Source organism: Mustela nigripes, chromosome 13 (assembly GCF_022355385.1).
Source record: "Mustela nigripes isolate SB6536 chromosome 13, MUSNIG.SB6536, whole genome shotgun sequence".
Taxonomy (NCBI): domain Eukaryota; kingdom Metazoa; phylum Chordata; class Mammalia; order Carnivora; family Mustelidae; genus Mustela; species Mustela nigripes.
Genome location: NC_081569.1, coordinates 42,017,898 through 42,028,221, shown reverse-complemented (window position 1 = coordinate 42,028,221; position 10,324 = coordinate 42,017,898). Strand labels below are relative to the sequence as shown.

Sequence of the window (10,324 nt, the reverse complement as noted above, 5' to 3'; positions counted from 1 at the left end):
TGGTTAAAAGCACCTGACAGTCATAAGACCTGGATTGTAGATCAGGCTCAATTCCACACAATGTAATTCACTCAAATATTTACTGAGCACTTATTATTTGCCTGGCATTGTATTCCAGGTGCTGGAATTGGATAGAAGATTAATAAGACAGGCAGATTTGTCCCTTGTATAGGGCAACTAGGAGGGAGGCAAACCCAGATTCTGAATCCTAGCACTCTTATTTTATTATACCTACATTCAAAAGAGGTCCCCAAACACCCTGAAAGAGTCGTTCCAGCCTTTGCCCTCAAGAAACTCCTAGTCTATTGGGGGAGACAACCTGTAAACCAAAATTCCAAAGCAGCATGCTAAATGCAGCAATGCTGGTACATAAAAGATAATGTGGAAGGAATAAGGAGGGACTGATGAACTGTAGAGAGGGAGTTGGGTAAAGGTTCCTGAAGGGGATGCTTGTCTGGCTGAATGATGGAAAATAAACGAGTTCCTACAGAGAGAAAAAGCAGAGGAAGGGCATTTCAGATAGCAGGAAGCATCACATGCAAAGCCAAGTAAACAGGAAGTGGCTAGTTCCAGGTTCTGCCATTAACTGGCTTTATTTAACCTTTATGGAATTTCCTCAAGTCCCTCTGGGCTTCCAGTTTTCTCATATTAGAAAATGAAGGTGTTGGGGGACGGGGTGGGGCGTGGAAAGAGGCAACGTAGATTTTCCGTAAAGGGCTTTCTAACTGGTCACTCCCTACTGAAGCAGAAAAGGGATGGCTTTGGGAATATCAAGTGTTATTTTTCTAGAGTGTGAGCCAGAGGCCCCATCTCTTGTGACAACAGATGACAGGCTGCCGACATTCAGATATGTTTGCAAAATCCACCCAGTTCATCAGTATTTACGGCATTGACTGAGCAGGCTATTAAGGAGGTCACCATCCAGCAGAGGGAACCCTGTAGTAAGTACACGGGTACGTGGAAACTCCATCTACACGTGGCGGGTGCGTGGAGGGAGTAAAATAGAAGAACCTCGGGCGTGTCCGTCACGCGCAGGCTGACAGGCTTTAGCTCCTAGCAAAAAACTTCCTGGTTCCTCATCCTGTTTCACTTTCTCCAAGAGGCCGCCAGCATGTTCCGCCGCCAAGTTCTCCCTGGGCACGGCAAACGGGCATGCTCTTTTCACCTGCAATCTTTTTCCAGGCCTGTGTAAGGGGCTCTGTGCACGCCGAGAGGATGCAGGTCCCAGGACTGACCACACGGTCACGCCCAAGCATCCGCTGCCGGGCCCGGGCAGCGGCGAGCAGGGCGAGCGGGGCTGGCTTGGAAGGCGGGCTGTCCAGGGCCTCCAGGGGTTGGGCTCCCGGCCGGCTGGGCGGGACTCGGGCTGCCAGTATAAGGCAGGGGCGCCACTGTCCCAGCCAGAGTGCTGAAGCTGGCGCACCAGCCAGGACCGGGAGGCAGCTAACCCTGAACTTGCAACTCTTGACCCTGAGTGACTGGAGAAGGAAGGAAAGGTCTGATATCGATTTGTTCGTTTATTTAGTACCGATGAGTGGAAGGCGGGCAGGCCTGTGGTGCGGGAGAGCTGGGCTTGGATTAGCCAGGGATCGTAGGCCGTTGGTACACTCGGAGGGCCCCGGGGAGCGGTCCAGCCACTTCCCGAGGGGCTCCAGGCGTCCACGCTCACCAACTTCTCTCCTCCGCAGGAGCACTTCTTGCCACCACTCCCAGCCTCAGCCTCTGAGGATGCGGCTCCTTGGGAAACTGCGCGCCTCCGCTCCGGAGCCTGCTTTCTCCAACGTGCTCACTCCGGCCCGCATCCCCGAGTTCTGCATCCCGCCCCGGCTGCCCGCGCCCTGCGCACCGGAGTCTCCGCCTCCGGCCGCGGCTCTGCCCCGGCGCTGCGCTGCTGAGCCAGACCTGTGGCCCGGAGGAGCCTACGGTGCCGCGGGACATACGGACTGGGACCCGCGCTCGCAGGCCGCGCTCTCGCTGCCGCACCTGCCGCGCGCACGCACTGCCTACGGCTTCTGCGCGCTGCTCGAGAGCCCGCACACCCGCCGCAAGGAGTCACTCTTCCTCGGGGGCGCCGGCGCCGCCCCGCTCCTGCTCCCGGGCGCAGCCCCGGACCCCGACCCCGCGCTCCCCGCCGGCCCCCGGCAGACCCCGGACGTGCCCGCGCCGCCGCCCCGCGCCCACCGCCTCCTGCGCGCCCCCGAAGGACTGCTGAGCCGCGCGCTGCGGGCCCGGAGGGGCCGTGGCCTGGCGCGCGCCCGCTCCGTGTCCAGCGGGGACGACGACGACGACGAGCGCGGCGCCGGCTCCCGGCCCCCGGCCCGGGCCCCCTCCGCGTCCCCGCCGCCGCCTCCACCGCCTGGCCCGGACCCGCGGCCCGAGCGCCTGGAGGCCGAGGGCATTGTGGCCCTGGGCCACGACAGGGGCGCCCTGCGCCTGGCCGCCGAGTACAGCCGGGCCAGCGGGCGGCTCCGCGTGCGGCTGCTCGGCGCCGAGGGCCTGCCCGCAGGGACCGCCGAGCCCCGCGCCGTGGGCTGCCGCGTCAGCTTCGTCCTGCGCTCTCCAGGCAAGACGCGCCCGCAGCGCAGCGCCGTGGTGCGGCCGAGCCGCAAGGCCGCCTTCGACCAGGACGTGTGCCTGGACGGGCTGTCGGAGGAGCAGGTGCGCCGCCTGGCCGTGCGCGTCCAGGCGGAGAAGCGGGGCCGTGGCCGCGAGCGGGGCCGCTGGCTGGGCCAGGGCGAGCTGCTGCTGGGCTCCCTGCTGCTCCCCTGAGGGCGCCCGGGCCTCGGGCCCTCCCCTTGGGGCGCTTTCCGCGCGCTGGGACCTCGGACCCGGACAGCCCCTTCGGACAAAATAAATGCTATTTATTCATTTTTCTATTTATGATCTTGTTTTATTGACAGTTTAGTTTTTAGATGTCTGTTTTTGCCATTGTTGGTAGTGATGGAAAAAATGAAGTTCTCTATTCACGACATCCAATCCTTTTTTCCAGACCATTTTTACGTTCAAAGGGAAAGAGGCTGGAAGGGAGAAAAAGTAACTACACCCAATCTGCCTTGATTATCCTCCCTGCTTTATGATAACGCTAAAGGTTTGTTATTTTTTAAGTTATTATTTCAGAACGCTGCCCAATGCTAAGATTCACATATACAGCTTTACATATTTTGGTGTGGCATAGGTTCATATCCTCACTGATGCCCAGATATCAGAGTCGGACATTCTGCAATAAGCATATCTTGGTGGGAAAAGAATTTCTTTCCCATTAAGCAAAAAGGATTCTTCTGAAAGTGAAGTTTTTAAAAAATGCTAAAGAAAAGTAAAAGGGCGAGGAGGATCTTTCCAAAGATGGTCATGTAGGGAATTGATAATCCTGGCATCCCCCTCTTCCTTCTCCAGAAGGAGCCCTGGGAAATCTTGCTGTTTCAGAAGACACATCTTTTTGCCTCTGTAAACATACTGATATTTTTGTGGCATTATTTCCACCTAGCTATGTATTTAAGTTACACAGTAATCAATGCCTCTGCAATAGGATTTTCTCTGCAATGAATTGAAAAGTAAACTGTCAACTTTTTGAACCCTGGATTTTAAGAGAGGGTTTCTTAATCCAATTTATTTTCATTTGTTGACTCAACAAATAGACCTGAGTCCACTGGAAACTGATTGTATCCAAGAGGGTTTCCCCTTGACCATAGGCATCTGTGGTATGGGGGAAAGCAGAATGAGGAGGTGGGGCGAGACCTAGCTTCTAATCTTTTTTCTGCGCCTTGTCTGAACTAGGGCAGATCAGTTCGTGTCCCTGAACCTCATTTCCTACATCAGTGAAATGGGGGTGTTAATACCTACTTCATAGGGTTTTGTAGAAATATGCTTTGATATCCAAATAACTCTTAAATACACATGAAATATGATACCTTCAAAGGTATCATACTTTACCTTCAAAGGCTTGAACTGTACTGGGGAATAGGTAGGTGTTCCATAATGTTCCAGAAAATAAACTCCTTCACTTCTTCTTTCTTTCCAATTGTTTCTCCCTGGTCCTGGAGTGGAGGCTAGCAGAACGGATGAATGAATAGCTGAGACAGGATTTAGGGGAGCTAGGAGTGTGAATACAGAAGCCTTCAGATTTCCCGTGGTAAATATCCCCATAAGCAAGAGTTTGAACAGTCTACATCAGAAAGCCCATAAGCACTGCCACTGAAATGAGGTTCGAGATACAAATTTGGTCAGAGTAAGTCAATAAAAATCATACATTTCAAAGTGGAAAAACTATCCCTTAGAAATCATCTAATCAAATTACTTCTGGTATTGAGAAAATACCACAGAGGTAACTTGCCTGAAGTCAAATAGCTAGAGATTGGCTAAGCTCAGATAAGAACCAACTTGTGCTGACTTTTCCAGAGGACAGACATCCCCTTTGTTCCCTCCTATAAAAATGATTTGTTGAGCCCTTTCTCTCTGACAGGCACAATACCAAGCCCAGGGACACAGCTATGAAAAAGACAGACAAGATTCCTGTTCTCACAGGACATAGTTTTAGTGGGAGTAGCCAAACAATAGCCAAGTTTGGTTTTTACAGATTGTGGGGACTATCACGAAGACCGTTAACTAAGGAGGGCAAGAGAGAAGAGGCAGGTGGAATGCTTTCAGAGATAGAGTGGCCAGCGAAGGTTTCCTAAGATTTGAGGAAGGATTCATACATAAGAGAAATTTAATCTATTCAAATAACTACTTCCTGTGTCCAAATGACCCCTTAATACATCCAGACAGAATTCTTTTTTTTTTTTTTTAAAGATTTTATTTATTTGACAGGCAGAGATCACAAGAGAGGCAGGCAGAGAGAGGAAGGGAAGCAGGCACCCCGCTGAGCAGAGAGCCTGATGCAGGGCTCAATTCCAGGACCCTGGGATCCTGACCGGAGCCAAAGGCAGAGGATTAACCCACTGAGCCATTCACACGCCCCTCCAGACAGAATTCTTGATTTTCCCCTCTCAAATCTCTTCACCCCCAGTCTTCCTTATTTCAACGAATAGCAACATCATTCTTCATCAATGTTGCTATTGCTTTTTTATTCTTCATAGCACTTATCACTACCCGATATTATATTATACCCTTATTTTTTTTTAAAGATTTTTATTTATTTATTTGACAGAGAGAGAGATCACAAGCAGGCAGAGAGGCAGGCAGAGAGAGAGGAAGGGAAGCAGGCTCCCTGCTGAGCAGAGATCCCGATGCGGGGCTCGATCCCAGGACCCCAGGATCATGACCTGAGCCGAAGGCAGAGGCTTAACCCACTGAGCCACCCAGGCGCCCCTATACCCTTATTTTTTGGTGTTTGTTTCTTTCTTTCTTTTCCACCAGAAGTATGATTTATAAAGCAGGAGCTTTAACTCATTGCTTTATTTCCAGCGCCTAGAGCAGAGTCTGGCATCTGGTAGACTCTCAATGAAATTGATTGAGTGTTGAACAAACATAGAAAGAGCTAGAATAGAGAAGCATAGAGGATCTAGGACCAAGCCTTGAAACAAAGCAACATTTAGAAATTTAGTACAAGAGGAGCATCAGTGTAGGAGAGAGAGAAGCAGTAGCCAGCGAGACAGGGGAAAGATCAGGGGAGTATGGAGTCATGGAAGCCAAAGAAGAAGGACATGCCCACCCCATTGAAATCCTACAGTTGTCATAACAGGTGCTTTTACCATAAAGAGTAGTCCTAACAGGAGCAGGACCAGAAGGGGTTAAAGTGTGACTGGGAGGTGAGCAAGTATACCCGAGGTTTTAGAAAAGGGGGAAGAGGAAAGGGGCCTATAGCTGGAAGAAAGGCGGAGATTTCCAGAATCAAAGATTTATTTTGTTTTAATATGAAAGAATCCAACACATGTTTGGAAAAGGGAGAGGTTGATAGTGAAGTGAAAGAAAACCAGGAATAACTATAGGAGGAGACTCTTTGGAAAAGTAAGAGAGGACCCAGAACGTATGTGGGTCGAAGAACTCATGTTCCTGAACCATATCTTATTCCAAATTTCATCCACAGCATCACTCCATCCCCAGGCAGGTCACAATTGCAGTCTTAGCTTGTTGGCTGGGACAGCAGGACTGTGCCATGATTTCTTGTTAGACCCCAGGCGGGAGAAAAGGCCTTGCTTCTATAGGCACCCCTATACGACTAAAGAAGAACTTCCCCAGAAAACTCCTCTCTATATTTTAGTAGCCTGAGTTGGTTGCAATCCCAGTTATGAATAATTCCCTGAAAGGGGAAGAATGGTTAGACTTAGGGAAGTTGGACCCCTCTTTATAGCGAGTGGAGTGTGAGGTCAGCGTCGTCTGAAGCAGGTGCTTCTTCCTGTTAAAAGTAAAAAAGTGGAATTGCCACCTGGGTGGCACAGTCAGTTAAGCATCTGACTCTTGGTTTCCGCTCAGGTCCTGATCTCGGTGTCATGGGACTGAGCCCTACTCGGCCCCATGCTCAAGGCAGAGTCTGCTTATGTTTCTTTCTCCCTTTCCCTCTGCCCCTTCCCTCACCTCAATTACATAAGTAAATCATTAAAAAAAAAAAAAAAAAAGTAAGAAAGGGTGCAGTACTAGAAAGAATAGAAAGTCTGAGGCCAGAAAGACCTGGCTTCAAATCTAGGCTCTGCTACTGGGTAGTTTTGTGAACTTGGGGCCAATGCTTAGCCTTCTTTATGTCTCAGTTTTGTCCTTTCTGAAATATTCGGTGTGAAGATGGCAAGGGTTAAAAGAGATAATTGCATTTAGTTACAGCAATAGGACTATACACTTTTTTTTTTTAAGTACAGTTTGAATATCCCCTGTTTTGTTCAAGCAAATGAGTATGATTTTGCTGAATGGCTTTAGCGCACATCTGTGGTTCCAGTCTTAAGTCTGTACAAAGGGCAGTGTACTGGGAACATATCTGGGTGACTGCACTAAATGATACAAACACAAAGAATTACAGCCTTCCATTCCACTGGTTGTATATTTCAGACTCCATCTGCCTTGTTCCAGAAAGAGGAACAACAGCTCAGCTGATACGTGCTAAAATCCAAACATTACTACCAGGAGTTTTTCATCCTTCATGAATAACAAAGCCTTGATGAGATATCCTTATGTAACCAGACACTGGTATTTATCCTAACAGGGAATATCCATATTTTATTTTCTTTGGCAAAAAGAACAGGATTTATTTTCCAGGTTGGCCACAGTTCCTGATTTAAAAAAGAACCGATGTCTCCTGCCTTTGTCTGTTGCCAGGAGATGGTGCCTGATTTGTCTAAAATGTCCATGCAGTTCTCTGGAGTTTCATCTCTTTCTCCTTCTGGTCCCCTAAGCCAGAGCCATCATATCTTCCTCCTTTACTCAATCTGCTCTGTACTGCTCTCTTCACCATTATCAATTTTATTTATTTATTTATTTATTTGTTTATTTTTAAGATTTTATTTATTTGAGAGAGAGAGAGAGAGCATAAGAAGGGGGAGGGTCAGAGGGAGAAACAGACTCCCCGCCAAGCAGGGAGCCTGATGCCGGATGGATCCCAAGACTCCAGGTCCATGACCTGAGCCATAGGCAGTCACTCAACCAACTGAGCCACCCAGGTGCCCAATTTTTTTTTTTTATTTTTAAATAATGTGTGAGTTATAGAACAGTTGCCAAAACAGTACAAAGAATTCCCATATACCTTTTAACCAGATTCCCTAACATTTATTTTGTTATCATTCTATCATCTATCTTTATATTTATCTATCATCTATATATATATATATATATATACATATATATATATATAATCTATCTTTATATTTAATAAATCTCATCTAACTGTCTTTTCCTGAAATATTTGGGAATAAGTTGCAGACATGTGCTCTTTTATCCCCCAAATAGTCGTGTATTTCCTGAAGATAAAGCTATTTTCTTCCATTGTTCCCTTATAAAAATCAGGGAATTAATATTGATTCAGTACTACCAGATAATCTACAGAACCTATTCAGATGTTTCTAATTGGCCAATCATATTTGGGGGTATCTTTAAGAAGAAGAAAATCCTGGATCACAAGTTGCCTTCAATTGGCATGTCTCTTTAATCTTCTTTAATCTCAGGCTTTCATGATCTTGACATTTTCTATAAGGTCATAAGTTTTTCTATAAGGTCATAAGGTTCATAAGTTTTTGTTTGATACTCTGATTAGATGTAGACTATGTGACATTAACTTTAATTACTTGGTTAGAGTGGTGGTGTTCACCAGATTTCTTTACTGTAAAGATTATTATTTTCCTCTTTATATTTAATAAATCTCTTGTGAGAAATACTTTAAGACCATGTAAATATCCTATCTCTTACCATCCTTTTACTTCCCAGATTTAAGCATTCATTGATGATTCTTGCCTGAAACATTTATTACTACAGAGATTTATTTGCCTGTTTATATCTATATGGACTCATGGGTTTTAAATTTTATTCTATGAGTTATAACCCATTGCAATGATTCATTCTGGTCCCAGGTTTGACCTGTGGGAACCCCTTTAAAGCTAACTCTTGTGTGCTTGTTATATCTTCAGTGAACGCCTCCTTATTTTCTGTATCTAAAATTTGTTTCAGGTTCATCTTGCACTTCTTATACCCCAGTCCCGGAATCAACCATTTCTCAAGGCGTCTTGATTTCTTGCATTGATTGATAGTACTTAGAAACCATGAACTCCTGGGTGTCGTTGCTTCTAAGCTCTAGAATGTGCGTGCGCACGCGCGCGCACACACACACACACACACACACACACCCATCTATATTTGCACATCTATCTTTTAGAAAATATACTTAAGCTGAACCATCATCAAATTTAATTTCCTAATACTCTGCTTTCACCATAAACAAAATCCTCCCATAGCTACACCTTTCCCAATATGCTTAGCCTGAGATTTACGATGCACTGCCGTCTGTCCCAAACCCAAGTCCTCCAGCCTTACCCTCCTGAATGTCCCTTCCCTGGCATTCCTCTGGCACAAAGAGAACATCCACTTGCTGTGCCATGAGTATGTCTGTTTACAGTACCCTGAACAGATTTGTACTGTTAGAATTCTTCATTATGAATATACAATGAAACTGTCTAAAATATGAGTAACAAGACCTCAAACTTGTAGAATGGCTCAAAGAAATGGTGAATCAATTAAAGTAAGTATTTGAGGTTAATAGCTTATATACAAGAGCAAACACCAGGGGAGTAGAGGTGATCGTAATAAGAAATTTTATTCTGCCTGGGAAAGGCTGGTCTTGAAGAAAACACACTAAAAAACTTGGAGTTCATGCAGCTGTGACACTTGCTAGAGCTGCAATTTCTCTGCTGTGCTCTTAGCATTTGAAAAGGCTGCAAGGGACACTCGATTCTTGGAGAAACATGACAGGAACACCCAGCATCCTACTCTGGGCTGCCAGTCATCCATCTGTCCACATCAAGTCCCCTCAGGTGGCGAGGGGAGCACTCTCTCCCCTAATCTTCCTCTTCACAGTCCCCAGGTGTATATTGTATTTCCTGCCGCCCCCCTCCATGAATGGATCTATGAAAGAAGAGCCAAGGACAGAAGGAAAGAAGGAAGAAAATATTAAAAGATAAGCTGAGGCATGTTACCAATTTTAAGAGTTTGAGCAAAAATTCATTCCACTGGGCAGCACCAAATTGGAGGTGTTCAAGATCTAGGGGGATGACTTATTGGGAGAAGGAGCAGAAGAAAGGAGATGATTTGATAGGTTACAGTGTAAAGTCTAGTTGGTTATGATTGCTTGTTCTAAGGTTCCAATTTTATAGCCTTGAGGCATTTATAGGCTTAGATTTGGGTTTGCTTATATAGGCCTCCATGATATAAGAGTCATTGCAGTCTTATGGCTTCCTTGCTTAATTGAATAAAGAAAGAAAGAAAGAAAAGGAAAGTAGATATTATTTATTTTTATTTTGAAAATGTGATTTAACCTCGATACAGTAATTTAAAAATTCTGGTTCAAAGTTTATTTTTTTTAATCTTAATGGCAGTCATACATAAAGAAACTCTCACAATAATATTTAGATCCCATTTGGGACGCCTGGGTGGCTCAGTTGGTTAAGCAGCTGCCTTCGGCTCAGGTCATGATCCCAGCGTCCTGGGATCGAGTCCCACATCGGGCTCCTTGCTCCACAGGGAGCCTGCTTCTCCGTCTGACTCTGCCTTCCACTCTGTCTGCCTGTGCTCGCTCTCGCTCTCTCTCTCTGACAAATAAATAAAATCTTTAAAAAAAAAATTTAGATCCCATTCACTCAGCCCATAAGTTTCAGATGGTGTTGATTCCATATCAAGCTTCAGGGGTGGGTCTGAT

General features: G+C 46.4%; 1 protein-coding gene across 1 annotated transcript; it reads left to right on the top strand.

The window, feature by feature from the left end:
- The first annotated feature begins 896 nt into the window (after positions 1–896).
- Positions 897–2,876, top strand: LOC132029157 (C2 calcium-dependent domain-containing protein 4A-like). Its single transcript, XM_059418511.1, has 2 exons — positions 897–1,496; positions 1,689–2,876. The coding sequence occupies exons 1-2, from the start codon at positions 1,153–1,155 to the stop codon at positions 2,767–2,769; spliced, it is 1,425 nt and encodes a 474-aa protein (XP_059274494.1). The 5' UTR covers positions 897–1,152; the 3' UTR covers positions 2,770–2,876.
- The last annotated feature ends 7,448 nt before the right edge of the window (positions 2,877–10,324 follow it).